General features: G+C 43.9%; 1 protein-coding gene across 2 annotated transcripts; it reads left to right on the top strand.

The window, feature by feature from the left end:
* The first annotated feature begins 51 nt into the window (after nucleotides 1–51).
* On the top strand, nucleotides 52–9,715 carry LOC308702537 (uncharacterized protein). 2 transcript variants are annotated; one of them, XM_081385461.1, is made up of 3 exons: nucleotides 52–590; nucleotides 2,094–2,500; nucleotides 4,597–9,715. In XM_081385461.1, the coding sequence occupies exon 3, from the start codon at nucleotides 5,076–5,078 to the stop codon at nucleotides 9,462–9,464; it is 4,389 nt and encodes a 1,462-aa protein (XP_081241587.1). In that variant the 5' UTR covers nucleotides 52–590; nucleotides 2,094–2,500; nucleotides 4,597–5,075; the 3' UTR covers nucleotides 9,465–9,715. The 2 variants fall into 2 exon arrangements, with proteins under 2 accessions (XP_081241587.1, XP_081241588.1); XM_081385462.1 differs by lacking the exon at nucleotides 52–590 and having other exon boundaries at nucleotides 2,250–2,500; nucleotides 4,597–4,717; nucleotides 5,057–9,715.
* The last annotated feature ends 8,662 nt before the right edge of the window (nucleotides 9,716–18,377 follow it).

The following is an 18,377-nucleotide window of genomic DNA, read 5'->3' as shown; positions in this document are numbered from 1 at the left end:
GTGGCGGTAATGCACCTTTTTCATTGGTTTGCCAAACCGCCATAAAACACCAGAGAAGAAGAAATACAGCAACTGGAAGCCGTCACATCCATAGACATCATATAGGTAGACGCCCTATCGACCGCTACTGCCTATTGGCACGGACGAGCCGTGGGGCCGCCATCTTAAACCGGTCAACCGCTCCGCTCAGTGTAATCGGTTTGCCAGGTGTCAGCACATTTAATTAATCATATCTCACTGAATACCGAACCGATTTTCACGCGGGTTTTTTTGCTGCAAACGTCATACATGTAGCTATGATACAGGACACATTGAATATTTTATTCACAAAATACAATCAATAGTACGGTAATGTTAAATGTTAAATCTAACTTGTGAAAAGTAATCCCAGAGCGATGGTCCGCCGATTTGAGCAGGAATATGCTGCACAGTGCTCTGGCGTCTACTGCTGCTATGCAACGCAAATAGGAGTATGACCGGTTTAAGATGGCGGCCGCATTTTTTGCGCCCAGCGGCCAATAGGGCGTCTAGCTATATATGATGTCTATGGTCACATCAGCATTTTATCCAAACTATATCATACTTCTCAGGTAACTGAAACAAAATGCACGTTACACACTTTGAGTATGAACACTGGTATATGTAATACTAATGGGCTGTATGTGTTGAAGGCAGTTTTTTTTTTCATTTAACCCCAATCAGAAAAAGTTGGGACACTACAAATTGTGAATAAAAACAGAATGCAATGATGTGGAAGTTTCAAATTTCAATATTTTATTCTGAATACAACATAGATGACATATCACATGTTTAAACTGAGAAAATGTATCATTTTAAAGGGAAAAATAAGTTGATTTTAAATTTCATGGCATCAACACGCATCTCAAAAAAGTTGGGACAAGGTTTACCACTGTGTGGCATCCCCTCTTCTTTTTATAACAGTCTGCAAACGTCTGGGGACTGAGGAGACAAGTTGCTCAAGTTTAGGAATAGGAATGTTGTCCCATTCTTGTCTAATACAGGCTTCTAGTTGCGTATGCGGTGCGTGTTGCAGTGTGTATGCGGATACGGTGCAAGAGCAGCACGCGCAATAGTGCTTTCACATATGCTGCGTTTGCAGTGCGCAACTGATCCGTGGCTGTACCACAAACACATATTATTTTTATTTCAAATACAGAAGTTATCAGCAACTTTTATTTTAACATATATATACAGCAAGTGGTAAAATATTTAACCATGTACTTATATTAAAATCGCATAACCTACATTTGAAATTAAAACTTGCAATTGACAAAAACAGCATACCAGACTCGTACCCTTTCTTTTGTATAATTTAAATATTTATACAATAAATCTTGCATGTCACAAATAACTTGCCTTTCCACTTCCACGAATGAGATGAGTGTTATTCATTATGTTGCCTAAATTTTTTATTTCCAAATTTGTTTAAACTTTCTTTAAATACCAATACATATTTAAAATGTAAGTACTCTGAAAACTAATCGAGTGTCTGTAGTCCTCTCAGGGCACATTAAACACAACTACTTATTTCCACTCAGAACAAATGAAATGAGTGTCTGGGCGTCTGTCACTCTCCCTCGCTACCATGACCATATCGAGGCGCCGGACTGGACAAAAGCGAAACGAACTGCACGAGCGAGTGACAGTGCTCGAGAGAGACCGAGTGTGTCTGCGCGCGAGAGAGACCGTGTAATATAATATAAAATAAAAACAAGAATTAAATTATTACCAATGAATTAGCAGGATGTAGCTTATACTTTCTTTCTCTCTTAACATACTGTTGTCTTTAATTCATATTAATTAAAACTTATTATTCCACAAACCAAACCCCAGTGCTACCCGTCCCTAAATAGAACCACAAAATTGGCAAATTACTGATAAATTACACAATTAAAAGAGAGACCTCACAACTCCGAAAACGTCAGATACATTTTTCAAATAGGCACTATCTTTATAAATAAACCACAGATTTGAGCTTTTAACAACTAAATTCTTGCCTGAAACACTCTTAAAATTACATCTCATGACACAATAACAGAAGTATGTTGATATTACTCGGGTTTTCTCCTCAGCTATTGATGCTTGCTGGTTGGTGCGATATGTATTCTGGGATACCTGGCTGTATCAAGTCCGCAGCAAGTCACCTCTCGATGCATCCTCATTAAAAGGGGCGGATCAAGAACACATCCGGGAATTTGAACTGGACTTGGCTAGATGTGAACTTTGAATTGGAACAGTACTTGGGCAGCGCCTGATGACGTTTCACAAGTCCACAAGAACACAAGTACAGACAAGAACGCAGATTGAGAAACGGCCTTTGTTTGAGAGCACTTTGTGGACTACAACTCTTCGCTGCTTTCGACGCGTTTGAAACGTCACCACCATTCGCACACGGACACAAGCACACAGATCCCGCTAAACATGGCTGTGCCTTCTCTCAGGGAGAGGACAAAATCGTTGAAGTTGGCGAAAACCACGGGTAAGTCAACTTTATGGGGTGACGTCACATATGCGACATGTAGTCTTTCTCGTTATGTCTTTTCCACAACTGCTAGCCGAAGAATCATACAATGTACTGTCAAACTCGTAACATGAAAAATTATATAAAAAATTCACAGACAACATATGTTCACATTCATGGCACAATTCAAACGGGACTGGAAAATAATTATTTTCTCCCATTCACTTGCATTGACGATTTTAGAACCTAGAGGGCCAGCGGGGTTTTACGGATGGGCGGGACTTAACGTTACCAGCTCTATTGCGCCCTGAGAGGACTACAGACACTCGATTTTTATACTCTCTTTTTCAGAGAACTTACATTTGAATTATGTATTGGTATTTAACCCTTTAACTGTCACCCCCCCCCCCCTTTTTTTTTCGCATAGACATGAAAATCACTATCCAAACTTAAATGGTTGTAATTCAAGAATGCTTTGGAATATAGACATATGGTTGGTCTTGTAAATAAAAAATTTTAAATAAATTATGAAAGTGAAACAGAAAAAAGTTATATTAGTTTGAGTTTATGAAAATATACAATGTAAAAATATAATTATTTATATTCTATATAAAATATATAAATTTTATTATTATACTTTATCTGTAGAAAAAGGTCTGAGGTTTTACATAAAAGGGGGAGCGTGGGGCACAATGTAACGCGCGGCTAGTTGTAACACCCTTGTTTTAAATGCTTCCACACATGCCAGCATGATGAAACTTAGTGTATTTAATAGTTGCCATATCAACATAAAGAGAAAATATTGCGCCAAAATTCAGAAATCTTTGGAAGATGTCACTGAACATTTATTTAACCATAGCAAAAGTAAATTTCTTACTTGTGTTCATTTTTCATCTCTATTTTTTTGTTCATTTAAAATTAGACGCATCTGAAATTATTTTAATCTCCAATATGTTATTTAACAGTTAATCTGATTATTTAATGCTTCGCTAACTAGCAGAACACACTAGCTGGATTTAGATCCCAGTCCTGCAGGTGGGGCATGTTGTCACACTACTTTACAATGAGCCCCTATTAGAACTATTCACTAATGTGAAGTGCTGCGCGCTGTGACTCAATGTTGCTTCGAGCTCATCATTCAATACTTTTGCGCAGTGAAAATTAAGATTATTAATGGTCTTTCTTGCTCTGTCCTATCTATCAAATGTTGTTGCTGCATGAAAAACCTGCGCTACACATTTAAAATAAATGTTTTTTCATTTTATAGTATATGTAAATACTTTTATTTGCTTTTCATCTATGTATTTTATAACAATAGAAAAAGCAGTGTTTGACATTTAACCTTTCATTTGTTGCTGAACATTTTCATCTCATTTGAACAAAACCGTGATTATATTGATAATTGTGATAAATTTGGTCACTATAATCGTGATATGAAATTTTCATTACAGAAACATTACATCCCTAGTGTGAATCAATCCAGTGTGTTTTCCAGCCTATGGCGTGAGAGGCTGATAGTCTCCAGGATCACTGTGACCCTACAAGAAAAAAGCTAAAATAGACTATCTGAAAAAAATATAAAATATTAATTATGGCCGATCTCTTAAAGTCCCCGTGAACCGGAAGTTGCAAACGACTTTTCTCCAGTGTTATGACGTATTTCCCAGTGAAAAGGAATATTGAACAGAGGGCAGGGTTTTACTCTAGCGCTCCTCCTCTCCATCTCTCGCTCATAGCAGACTAACGGTTTGAGGGGAGTGGTTAAGCGTTGCCCAAACCAATTCCTCAAACCTACGTCATCAGAGAAGGTCCTCCAATGCAGAGGGGAGGGGCTTTTTCAGATTTTGATTAAAGATTACCATGGTAAAAAAATTTTTTTTTAAATATTTTCTTGCACGGATTAATTGTTCACCACAAGACTAGTAATATGCGCTAACAAAGTAAATAGGGTCAATTTTGATTTCATGGGGACTTTAAATGGATCAAAATAATGTTATAGCAGTTATATTCTTTCTGATATTACATCATGTTTCACCTTTGTGTCTTTCCCTTTACATTTCTCTATTTTTTTGTTTGTTTTACTGAAAATGAACCTTTCCTTACTTTCATTTTAGACCTGATGGAAGAAGATGAGGAGAGTGAAGAACTGAGTGAAGCGGAGGAGAAACATCATTGTGGCGAGGGGGGCGTGGTTTTGCGAAGTCTGTAGCAGGAGAGAAAGGAGGGGGCCGATCGGTGAGTAAGTAGGTCAAGTGCAAAATGATGAACACCTGTGTCTGATTGCAATGATTGGCGTGGAGAGACCGGATATAAGCTGGCATTCGGGAGGAGGAGAGAGAGAGAGTTGGACTGAAACCTCACTGAGCGTCTGTGTCTTTTGAGTGGAAGCTGTCTTGTTGTTTTGTTTCTTGTTAAGCTGTGCGTGGCACGGTGAATGCGCTACGTGCGCCCTTTTTGTTTGTTTACTTTTATTTATAATAAACTGAGTGTTTCAGTCACGCCGACCCCTGTCTTCTTCCTTCCTTACCCATACGAACATTGAACCTTATTACACTGGTGCCGAAACCCGGGAAGGAAGAAGATCGCCGCCGCCATGCAGACTCCGCCAGGAACGCCATTTGCGGACATCATCCAATCGCTCGCGGGTCTTCACCAAGAACATCACCAACATCTGCTGGCCATAAAAGAGGAGCAGGACAAACGGTTCGAGGCGCTCCTCCGTGGCCAGCATGAAGACCGCGAGCTGTTCCGGAGCTGGATAGACCGGGAGGTTAGGGCCGTCCCCCCAACATACAAAGACTCGTCCTCGCCGATACCTCTCAATAAAATGGGTCCCCAGGATGATCCGGAGGCATTCCTGGAGCTGTTTGAGAGGTCGGCTGAGGACCGGGGATGGCCCTCGACGGACTGGCCAATGCGGCTGATACCCCTGCTGTCAGGAGAGGCGCAGGTGGCCGCTCACCAACTGCCAGTCCAGAATCTCCTGGTCTATCAGGATCTCAAGCGGGCCATTCTTCAGCGGGTTGGCCGGACTCCAGAGCAACATCGGCAGAGGTTCAGGATACTGAACCTTGAGGAGTCTGGCCGACCCTTCATCATGGCCCAACAGCTCCGGGACTCCTGCCGCAAGTGGCTGATGGCCGACGGAAGCGACGTCGAGGAAATCATCGACCGTGTGGTACTGGAGCAGTTCGTGGCGCGGTTGCCACGGGAGACTGCACAGTGGGTCCAGTGCCACCGCCCGACGTCGCTGAACCAGGCCATCCAGCTGGCGGAGGACCAAATGGTGGCGTGCCCGGGGGTCGGCGAACCCCTACCATCTGCTTCTCTCTCTCTCTCTCTTTTTAACCCCTCTCCTAAGCCCTCTCCCCTTCCCAGGTATCGGGGAAACCTCCCACCGAGGCCAGCTCCAAGGTGGAGGACAGGGGGAACCGCGGAGCCGGTAGCTTCCCCCAGGCCTCTTCCCCGGGGAGGGGGCCCATCGAGGGGGGGATTCCCTCCACAGGCGGCGCTACCTCTCTCTCCACGCCAATCTCTTGACCCGCTTCCTGCCACTGGAGCGGCGGGGAAGCCCGGGCCGGCTTGTTGGCGCTGTGGGGACCCGGGTCATTTTATCGACCGGTGTCCGGTGATGGAGGTGGGGACGCTGATCCGGGTCCCCGACGCGCCGCAAGCTGCCCCTGATCAAGCTGGCCTGTACCAAATACCCGTGAGTATAAAGGGGGGTACTTTTCAGGCTCTGGTAGATTCAGGCTGTAACCAAACCTCTGTCCACCAAAGCCTGATTCAACCTAAAGCATTGGATAATAGCCGCATGGTTAAGGTACGGTGTGTGCACGGGGAAGTGGTGAATTATCCGTTAATGCCTGTGGATATTCAATTTAGGGGACAAAAGCATAGTGTGGAGGTGGCGATTAACCCGCACCTCCGGCATCCGCTGATTTTGGGGACAGATTGGCCAGCATTTAATGAGTTATTGGGTCATTTATGTGCGGATGCTTCTTGGGTAAAAAAGGATAAGGGGAAGGTGGCGATTGCTCAGTTGGGAGAAGCTGATCCGGAACCTCTGGGTACTGGTTCAGGGGAACGGAGTGCACTGGAGAGAACCATTCTCACAGAGCGCGATGATTTTCCCCTGGAACAGTCCCAGGATGACACGCTGAAACATGCCTTTGATCAGGTTCGCTCTATCGACGGCCAGCTTCTCCACACGGACCAACCACTCACCTATCCGTATTTTGCAATCCTAAAAGATAAGTTGTATCGGGTAACCCAAGATGCCCAATCAAAGCAGGATACAACTCAGTTGTTGGTACCTAAAAGCCGTCGGGAAATGCTTTTCCAGACGGCTCATTCTAATCCAATGGCGGGGCATTTAGGACAAACAGCGACACTTAACCGTCTCATGGCCCGGTTCTTTTGGCCGGGCATTCACGAGAATGTACGCAAGTGGTGTGCGTCTTGTCGTGAATGTCAGTTGGTGAATCCACCGGCCAACCCAAAAGCACCATTGTGCCCTATTCCGCTGATGCAGGTCCCCTTCGAACGAATTGGTATGGACCTCATCGGGCCATTAGAACGGTCAGCACGGGGACATCGCTTTGCTTTAGTCCTGGTGGACTACGCAACGCGATATCCTGAAGCAGTTCCGCTTCGCAATATTTCCGCAAATAGCGTGGCGAGCGCTCTGTTTCAATTAATCTCCCGGGTGGGAATCCCGAAAGAGATTCTCACCGATCAAGGCACGGCGTTTATGTCACGAACGATACGCGAACTTTACGGATTATTGGGCATTAAATCGATCCGGACCAGTGTCTATCACCCACAAACAGACGGGCTGGTCGAACGATTTAACCGCACTTTGAAATCCATGATTCGAAAGTTCGTACAAGAAGACGCCAAAAATTGGGATCGGTGGTTAGAACCCCTCTTGTTCGCTGTACGGGAGGTCCCGCAAGCCTCCACAGGGTTTTCCCCCTTCGAGCTTCTCTATGGGCGTCAGCCCCGCGGGGTGTTAGATGTCCTTAGGGAAACTTGGGAGGACGGACCTTCAGCTAGTAAAAATGAAATTCAGTATGTCCTGGACCTGAGAACAAAACTCCACACTTTGGGGCGGCTGTCACGGGAGAATTTGTTACAGGCTCAGGACAAGCAAAGTCGGCTGTACAACAGGGGGGCTAGACTGCGTCAATTTACACCGGGAGAGAAAGTGCTTGTATTACTTCCTACCTCTAGCTCAAAATTACTCGCAAAGTGGCAAGGACCTTTTGAGGTTACGCGGCGAATTGGAGATCTCAACTATGAGGTAATACGAACAGATAGGGGCGGAGCACATCAAATTTACCACCTCAACCTGCTTAAAAAATGGTCTGAGGTGGAATCAGTGATGCTGGCGATGGTGGTGAGCGGAGAGGAGGATCTCGGTCCAGAGGCGAATGTCAAAACAAAATCTCTCGCCCTGGCCGCTGGGGGAGACCACCTCTCACCATCCCAGCTCACTGATGTGCATAATTTACAAGCAGATTTTGCTGATGTGTTCTCGCCCCTGCCTGGTCGAACGGACCTCATTCAGCACCGCGTTGAGACAGAGCCGGGCGTGGTGGTTCGCAGCCGGCCGTATCGACTGCCAGAGCACAAAAAGAAAGTTGTGCAAAGCGAATTAGAGTCGATGCTAGAGTTGGGAGTAATAGAAGAATCTAACAGTGACTGGGCGAGCCCGATAGTTTTAGTTCCTAAAACGGACGGCTCGATTCGGTTCTGTGTAGATTACAGGAAGGTGAATGCTGTGTCGAAGTTCGACGCTTATCCAATGCCAAGGGTTGACGAATTGCTTGATCGGCTGGGTACTGCTCGATTTTATTCGACATTGGACTTAACTAAGGGATATTGGCAGATCCCCTTATCTCCATTATCCAAAGAAAAAACAGCTTTCACCACGCCGTTTGGGTTACACCAATTTGTCACGCTTCCTTTCGGGTTGTTCGGGGCTCCGGCAACGTTTCAGCGTCTGATGGACAGGATTCTCCGACCGCACGCTGCATATGCCGCTGCCTACTTGGATGATATCATCATCTTTAGTGGTGACTGGCAGCGTCATATGCAGCAGGTGCGGGCTGTCCTGAAGACGCTGAGACGAGCTGGGCTCACGGCCAACCCGAAGAAGTGTGCAATTGGGCGGGTGGAAGTAAGATATCTGGGCTTCCACTTGGGTCATGGGCAAGTGCGTCCCCAAATTGATAAGACAGCAGCGGTTGCGACTTGTCCGAGACCCAAGACCAAAAAGGAGGTTAGACAGTTCCTGGGGCTGGCGGGTTATTACAGAAGGTTTGTGCCTAATTATTCGGACCTCGCCAGCCCGCTGACTGATCTAACTAAAAAGGAGGTACCAGATACGGTCCAGTGGACGGAGCAGTGTCAGCGGGCTTTTACCCAGATAAAGGCTGCTTTATGTGGCGGACCGCTTTTACATGCCCCTGACTTTTCTCTCCCTTTCATCCTACAGACCGACGCGTCGGACAGGGGGATGGGCGCGGTCCTGTCCCAGGAGGTGGAGGGTGAGGAGCGGCCGGTGCTGTACATCAGTCGGAAGCTCTCTAAGAGAGAGACGGTGTACAGCACCATAGAGAAGGAGTGTTTGGCCATCAGATGGGCCGTTCTCACCCTTCGCTACTACCTCTTGGGACGGGAGTTCACCCTCTGTTCGGACCACGCTCCCCTGCAGTGGCTCCACCGCATGAAGGATACCAACGCGCGGATCACTCGTTGGTATCTCGCTTTACAGCCTTTTAAGTTCAAGGTGATCCACAGGCCGGGTGTACAGATGGTTGTGGCTGACTTCCTCTCCAGGAGGAGGGGAGGGGAGGCTGCAGGCCGGATGGCTCCCCGGCCTGAGTCGGGCGGTGGGGGTATGTGGCGAGGGGGGCGTGGTTTTGCGAAGTCTGTAGCAGGAGAGAAAGGAGGGGGCCGATCGGTGAGTAAGTAGGTCAAGTGCAAAATGATGAACACCTGTGTCTGATTGCAGTGATTGGCGTGGAGAGACCGGATATAAGCTGGCATTCGGGAGGAGGAGAGAGAGAGAGTTGGACTGAAACCTCACTGAGCGTCTGTGTCTTTTGAGTGGAAGCTGTCTTGTTGTTTTGTTTCTTGTTAAGCTGTGCGTGGCACGGTGAATGCGCTACGTGCGCCCTTTTTGTTTGTTTACTTTTATTTATAATAAACTGAGTGTTTCAGTCACGCCGACCCCTGTCTTCTTCCTTCCTTACCCATACGAACATTGAACCTTATTACAATCATCATGTCAAAACTGGTGAAAAGTCTTTAAGTCGCTCACAGACTGAAAGTCATTTATTGAAAAGAAGAGCCAAAAAAATCTTTCACCTGCCCTCAGTGTGGAAAGAGTTTCACACGAAAAGGAAACCTTAGGGATCACATGAGAATCCACACTGGAGAGAATCTGCACACATGTGATCAGTGTGGGAAGAGTTTCTTTCAAAAACAAAGCCTTAATTTACACATGAGAATCCACACTGGATTAAAGCCGCACACATGTGATCAGTGTGGGAAGAGTTTCAGACAAAGTGGAACCCTTAATCAACACATGACAATCCACACTGAAGAGAAACCGCACACATGTGATCAGTGTGGGATTAGTTTCAGAATAAAGGCATCCCTTAAGGAACACATGACAATCCACACTGGAGAGAGGCCACACACATGTGATCAGTGTGGGAAGAGTTTCAGAAAAGCATACACTTTTAAAAGACATCTGCGTTATCACTCCAGTGAAAGACCGTTTACCTGTGATCAATGCAGTAAAACATTTGCTAGGGGAGATACGCTGAAGGACCACATGAAAGTTCACACACAGGAGAAGCCTTACACATGCTCTTTGTGTGGAAATAGTTTTAGTCAGATGAGTTCTTTAAATTTACACCAGAAAAGACACAATGGTGTGAAGAATCACATGTGCTTTGATTGTGGGAAAACTTTTACTACAGATGCTGAACTGAAGCTGCATCAAATAACTCACACTGGAGAAAAACCTTACAAGTGTTCACACTGTGACAAGAGATTCAAAACTTCACAATATCTGAAAATACATGAGAGGATCCACACCGGAGTGAAACCTTACAAGTGTTCACACTGTGACAAGAGTTTCATTGACTCAGTATCTCTGAAATCACATGAGAGGATCCACACTGGAGAGAAACCGTATCACTGCCCTCCGTGTGGGAAGAGTTTCCGTCATTCATGTTCTCTACTCTATCATACAAAAAACAAATGTTTGAAATCATTAAATCATGTCTGAATTCATCTTCGGATCCATCACATTCAAATCCGACACTATGTCCTCACCTAACAATAAAATTAAGCAATCAAATCTATCTCTATATAAATCTGCCCAAACTAGCCACAACAAGTGATGACAGGACAATGAAACATTCAAAGTTATTACAGTGAACAGAGGTCATCTTCAAGATGGAGATCAACATGAGTTTCTCCCAAATCAACAATATCTAAGAAGTTCTTGTATAAATGTTTACTTCATGATACAATAGCACATCATGCTTTTTTTATATTTAGTTCAATTTATATTTAAACATTTTATAATAGTGAATGGGAGTGAATTCTTATGCTCCATCGCCTTATTAAATCCTATCACTCTGTTTAATCAGCATTTATTAATCAGTATTATCTTTTATGCAGTGATTTTTCAATACACTGCAGTGTTTGTAGAAAGTGCTTCGCCGAGCTGTAAAATTGTTACGCAAATTGCTTGTTAGCTGTAGATTACTGGTTACTACAGTGTGCACAAAACCACGGTGGAAAGCAGGACGAGGACGAGGGCTGTGAGAGAGTCTCGTATCTCTTACGGAGGAGCGACGACAGTGAAGGATGAGAGAGGCCAGGCCTGGATTTTATTTGATGTTTTGTTTTTCTCTTTACTTTCATTTTTGTATTTGTATATTTTTTATTAAAATTGTTGATTGTTCGCCGGTTCCCGCCTCCTTCTTGCCATAACATCTAACCTTGTTACAACCACATTTGAGATTAGATTTGGATCTTCATTTAAGACAACATTATTGGATATACATAGCACTGATACAAGTCACTAAAATGTAATTGTAATTGTAGAAATTGGGAAGCCATAGAAACAAAAAAACAATTTTGTTTAAATTTGTTCATTTAAAAAGTGTTATCATTATTAGGCAAACACAGCAGTCATATATCATTAAAATTCAGGTCTAATTTATTTGTTAAAACCTGGAAGCCACAGAGATCACATTATTTTATAAAAAAAATTAATTAAAGACTACATTAGCGTTGTTGGAAACTTTTCCTTCATCAAAGCAGAGACCAGGAGACGTTGGGATATCTTTCAAGCAGAAGTTACTCTTTATTGAACTTTACTGAGAACTTGCTGTAGTCATCAAGTCTAACTAGGGCAGTAGACATTGTAGTTTATATACAGTGCTATGCATAAGCTTAGGCAAGTTGACTAAAAAGAGGAATAAAAAATCATCTTTTGGAAATTGAACTTAATGCCTTAATTTAAAAAATTAGGTAAAATCCAACCTTTAAGGACACCAATTTTCTTTGTGAATGAATAATGTATCGTAAATAAATAAATGTTCTTCCTTAAAGCTTTGGTTGGGTAGTAAGGAAGGAGGTTAACAGAATTGGAGTTGAAAGACCATGAAATTGCTCCTTCTCCAGCAATTCCCCCTTGGTTATTCCCTATGCCGCTAATAGACTTACAAATTCATGAAAGAATAAAAAAAAAAACAGAGATGAATATGCCAACTGTATTAGAAGTATACAATAGAATAGTATACAATAGAAGTTTCACAATATATGCAAGAGTATTATTCTGTGTTACAGGTATTTACAGATGGGTCTAAGGAACCAGAATATGGAAGAGCAGCAGCAGCAGTATATATTCCTACTTTTAAAATAAAAATTGCAAAAAGATTATCAGATCATGTGTCAGTGTTTACTACTGAATTATTATCATACTCAGTGGCGTCATGCCCATTCAAAGCGAGGGGGCACATGCCCCCTCAGATTTTTCCTCCCTGATAATTTTTTTGTCACAACTTTATTCCTATTACGCTCCATAATAGAGCCTATAACGACTCAATGTACTCTTCTGGATGTGTAATAAATTGGTCAGCATCAGCCCTTTTTCCTAATAGCCTATGGTGTCTGTGTATCAAATCGCGCTCTAGAATCTTTGCTGTGTATGTTCAAGCAACTCACTCGTCTCGCACGTTGAGCTGGCAATGTTTTACAGATGGTCTTGAAGTGGTAAGTGGGCAAAGCAACAAATCAGCATTGAATTAGTTATCGGATGATATTAAAAGGTAGTGGGATTATTTGTGGTTGACCTGGAAATTTTAACTTGATCAAAAAGTTATGGATTTGATATTAGCTGCGAATTCAGAGCATTAACTTAAGTTGTGTCAGTGTAACGTTATCGATAGCTAGCCTAGTCTAACCGTAAACTAGTTGGCTAACGTTACTGCCATACAAAGCCATAGTAACGTTATCTGATCGGTTTTGAAACATCTGTTCTGTTTTGTCTTGTGTCAAAGTCTCCAGCTGGTTCAATTGTTTTCAGTTTCATAGAAACGAGGGTGTTAAATTTGTTGTAGGCTAACTGCAAAATCCAACCTAACGTTATCAAGGCATCGACTTGATGTTTCTCCCATAGACTGTTATTCACGGTTATGAGGTAATGAGGTACTACTTGCCATAATACAACAATAATGCAGTAATACAAAATATATTATTATCATTAGTAAAAGAGTATGGCTGTAAGATGATAGATTCAATGCCTCAATATTATTCAAATATTATGCCAGTAAGATAATACAATATAGCCTATATGACCACTAACACATGTTAAAATGAGCAGAACGCTGAATTCTATTTGGTACCTGTCAAATATTAACCATTTTCAAATAAACGGGGTAGTGTTAACCTTATTCAGCACTGAAATCTGTCAAACTTCTTCATCACATATTAATATTAAAATAACTTAATTTCAGAGCACCACAAAGTCAGACCTCAGCACCTTTATGTACCTTTAATGTAAGATCGTTCTTAGGTCACATACCAATTTAAAATCATAACATAAAAACTGCAATGGTACTGTTTTTAAAATCATGTGTAGTAGGCCTAAGTGTACAGTAAGTGTGTGTGTAAACAAGCTTTTAATTAAGTAGACTTCAAAAGCTTTTGAATTTGAGCTTACAGTTCTTTCATCAACCTGTCTTTTACATAAACTTACAAAATAGATACTTTAACTTAGTCCTCAGATAGAGGAGGGTTGCTGCTAGCTCCATTAAGGTATTTCTGTCCCTCCCAAACTGCACTGAAATGGTATGTTTAAAAAATGTTCAGGGGGAGAACCCAGCAAACACAGAACGTTGGCACAACATAGCTGTCACGAAACTGCTCAGAGACACGAAGTAGGAGATACAAATGCAGCTTTATTGGCTGGGGCAATCCAGAGGCGTAATCCAGTGTACAGGCAAAAGGTCAAAACACAGGTAGGCAGTCCAAACAAACCAACAAAGAAGCAAACAAAACAGGCAGGGACCAGAGGCAAAAGAGTAATCCAGGGAACGGGGAAAGAAATCCAAATAAACCAAAACACAAGAAACCAGGGAAACCGCTCAGAAATGCAAACTAACAGTACAACAAGACTTCGCGGTGAGTGAATGAATGAACAAGGTATAAATAGACTTAGACTAACAGGGTGATAAGACAAAGGTGAATGCAATCAGTGAATGAGGTACAGGTGAATGTGATCAGTGATAATGAGTCCAGGCAGTGAGTTCTGGGAAATGTAGTTTGAGAGTGATAATGGTCTTATGTGAAGTGCCCTCTGGAGGCTCTCAAGGGCAACTCCAGCTGGTGATCGTTACATAGCCCCCCCTTTAAGGAGCGGATTCCAGACGCTCCTAAAACTGTCCAGGAGGGAGGTGGAGCGGAGGCGGACCTGGGGGCGGGACGGAGGGCCAGGCCCGTGCAGCGGGAGGGGACCTGAAGACTCTGGCAGGGCGGCAGGCCAGGGCGGAGCAGGCTGTGCAGGTGGCCAGGACGGAGCAGGCGGCCAGGGCGGAGCAGGCAGTGCAGGTGGCCGGGGCGGAGACGACCCTTCAGGTGGATCCAACGGTTCAGGAACATGAACGGGCTCAAGAACAGGAACAGGAACGGGCTCAGGGGATGCGGTGGCCATCTTGTCCGAAGACACAGGCGTGGAGTCGGCCATCTTGTCCGAAGACACAGGCGTGGAGTCGGCCGTCTTGTCCGAAGACACAGGCGTGGAGTCGGCCGTCTTGTCCGAAGACACAGGCGTGGAGTCGGCCGTCTTGTCCGAAGACACAGGCGTGGAGTCGGCCGTCTTGTCCGAAGACACAGGCGTGGAGTCGGCCGTCTTGTCCGAAGACACAGGCGTGGAGTCGGCCATCTTGTCCGAAGACACAGGCGTGGAGTCGGCCATCTTGTCCGAAGACACAGGCGTGGAGTCGGCCATCTTGTCCGAAGACACAGGCGTGGAGTCGGCCATCTTGTCCGAAGACACAGGCGTGGAGTCGGCCATCTTGTCCGAAGACACAGGCGTGGAGTCGGCCATCTTGTCCGAAGACACAGGCGTGGAGTCGGCCATCTTGTCCGAAGACACTGGCGTGGAGTCGGCCATCTTGTCCGAAGACACTGGCGTGGAGTCGGCCATCTTGTCCGAAGACACAGGCGTGGAGTCGGCCATCTTGTCCGAAGACACAGGCGTGGAGTCGGGCATCTTGTCCGAAGACACAGGCGTGGAGTCGGCCCTCTTGTCCTGACGTGAAGCTCTGGCTCGGGCTCGGGCTCGGCAGGACTGACGTGAAGCTCTGGCTCGGGCTCGGCAGGACTGACGTGAAGCTCTGGCTCGGGCTCGGCAGGACTGACGTGAAGCTCTGGCTCGGGCTCGGCAGGACTGACATGAAGCTCTGGCTCTGGCTCGACAGGACTGACGTGAAGCTCTGGATCGGCAGAAGTGACGTGAACAGTCTCTGGATCCGCAGAAGTGACGTGAACAGTCTCTAGATCAGCAGAAGTGACGTGAACAGTCTCTGGATCAGCAGAAGCGACGTGAACAGTCTCTGGATCAGCAGAAGCGACGTGAACAGTCTCTGGATCAGCAGAAGCGACGTGATGTGCGGGCTCAACCTCGCCCACTATGAAGGAAGACCCACAAAATAGCAAAACAAAATCTATATATTGAACCAGAGTCCATCTGGGGTCAGCCTCAGGCAAATAAAAACTCACGTCCTGATCCAGTCCCATCCAAAAGCAATCCTTGAGTTCCCCGTCGTCCAGCGGGGCTAGGTGGCAACAAGCCACAAACTCACCCACATAGTCCTCTATGGGGCAACCATCCTGGAAGATGGAACAGAGTCTAGTTACTGGGTCCATGTTGTCATTGCTGCTGGATCTGGGTATGGCAAAGTCTTCTGTCACGAAACTGCTCAGAGACACGAAGTAGGAGATCCAAATGCAGCTTTATTGGCTGGGGCAATCCAGAGGCGTAATCCAGTGTACAGGCAAAAGGTCAAAACACAGGTAGGCAGTCCAAACAAACCAACAAAGAAGCAAACAAAACAGGCAGGGACCAGAGGCAAAAGAGTAATCCAGGGAACGGGGCAAGAAATCCAAATAAACCAAAACACAAGAAACCAGGGAAACCGCTCGGAAATGCAAACTAACAGTACAACAAGACTTCGCGGTGAGTGAATGAATGAACAAGGTTGTAACCGCACTGGGTACGTACATTAATAGCTCAAATTATCTATAGGGAATTTGAATAATTAATCATGAATATGATTAATATTTTACATATTAGTTACATTAATTTATTCAAAGTTGAAAATAGATCGATTTGTATGAATAATCAATCACAACGAATTATAATTCATCATTCATATATCAAATCCTATTTTCAGATCGATTATGAGATAACCCTTAATGTAAAATTAATGTAATTATCGAACAGTTGTTTGTCCCGCAAACGACCTATAAGATTAACTTACTAACTTTCGCACTAAAGTTATCACTTCTTATAATTTCAAAAAGGAATAGCTTCTGGCCATGAAACCATTCCTTTTGTCCTTATAAAATTTAGGTTACTAAACCATAATCAAATTGTAAAGCCTGTAGCTAGATCAAGCATTTCATTGACTTGAAAATGAGCATTTAAAACAGAGACAATCAAGAATATATGAAATTTAATAATTGGACAAATACATCGAACTAAGGAATATATCAAACTACACAATACACACAATTATATGTCTATGTACATAAAATACAGTTAAACAATACAAGATAACGAATAACAGTTAGAGAGAGAATAAAATGATCAGAATTAGAGATAGAATGACAGAAAAGGATGAGAGAGAGGATGAGAGAGAGAGAGAAGGATGAGAGATGATATCGAAGTGAAAGCAAAAATCTGCGATCAGAGATCGCAGTAGGCTATGGCAAAAATCACAGACAGTAACCTTTTTAGAGAGACAACAAGAAATCCCATCAATCAAATCAAAACAATCATTACTTGCGTATATGGTTCTCTTTGCATCTGCTGAGGAAGAGCTCCTTTAAGAGCTGGGCGTGTTTCATCGTGTCTTTGGGGCGAGCATGACTCGCGCGAAGTTTTAAAGGTTGACCGAACGTGAAGTTACCAAAGAAATGATTCAGAGTTCATCTCCCTCGAGGGAGATGCGCATATGAAAATAAAACATAGTAAAGAAAAGAAAGGAAAGGTCGGGAGTGACGCAGAGGTGCGCGTCCGAAGATGGTGGCCGAAGCCGGTCCGCAGCTGGTGTCTTCCTGAAGTTTTTCTGACAAAGAAGAGAGGGCTTGTACCGTGTTTTAAAGGAGCCACAGTCACGCCTTCCTCCCGTGTCTGGCAATTATTTGGGAGGACACGTGGCGGTACAATGTCCTTTGATCACGCGTGGTCAGGGATGAGACTGTCTGTGTGTGTGTGTGTGTGTGTGTGTGTGTGTGTGAATCAGGATCAGTAATTTAATCAGGTGACAACGCCATTTGCTTTGTGTCACAGTTCAAGAAGAGAAGAACCTGTGTTCGTTGATTGGAATCCAGTAATTTAATCAAATGGTGATACCATTTGCTTTGTTTCACAGTCCAATAGGACAGAGGTGTTTTTGGTGAACTAGGAACCAGTAATTTAATCAAATATGGCAGAACTGACCATCTGCTTTGTGTTACAAGGTATAAATAGACTTAGACTAACAGGGTGATACGACAAAGGTGAATGCAATCAGTGAATGAGGTACAGGTGAATGTGATCAGTGATAATGAGTCCAGGCAGTGAGTTCTGGGAAATGTAGTTTGAGAGTGATAATGGTCTTATGTGGAGTGCCCTCTGGAGGCTCTCAAGGGCAACTCCAGCTGGTGATCGTTACAATAGCCAACCTTCTAACAACGTTTTAACAACATGGCCAAAAGGTTGCTATAACTACGTTGTGTAGTGAAGGTTGTTACAGCGTTGTCACAATGTTGACATTAAACCACCGTTCAGGGCCATTGCTTAAGGTTGTGCCGAGGGTGTCTGGACAACCACTGGACTACATACAGTGACGTACGGTCTGGGTAGGCAAACTAGGCACTGCCTACCCTGCCAAAATTCAAAAATAAAATTGTTTATTAAATAATAAACTTGTATTTGTATTTTTACTGTTTATTCTTGTGATTTATATATTCAATATGTGTTATTCCAATTATTTAGACGTTATGATGACAAATGTAGCAGTTATGCATAATCAAATAAAAAACAAATCGTAGAATAAGCAGTGCTTTTACTGTCCATTCATTGCAGACGGCA

This window comes from Scardinius erythrophthalmus (genome assembly GCF_964197995.2).
Source record: "Scardinius erythrophthalmus genome assembly, chromosome: 14".
Taxonomy (NCBI): domain Eukaryota; kingdom Metazoa; phylum Chordata; class Actinopteri; order Cypriniformes; family Leuciscidae; genus Scardinius; species Scardinius erythrophthalmus.
The sequence above is the reverse complement of the archived record's forward strand: the minus strand, read 5'-3'. Positions and strand labels throughout refer to the sequence as shown.

Coding starts and splice junctions, on each gene's coding strand:
- LOC308702537 (XM_081385461.1), top strand. CDS start 5,076: ATGCAGACTCCGCCAGGAACGCCATTTGCGGACATCATCCAATCGCTC.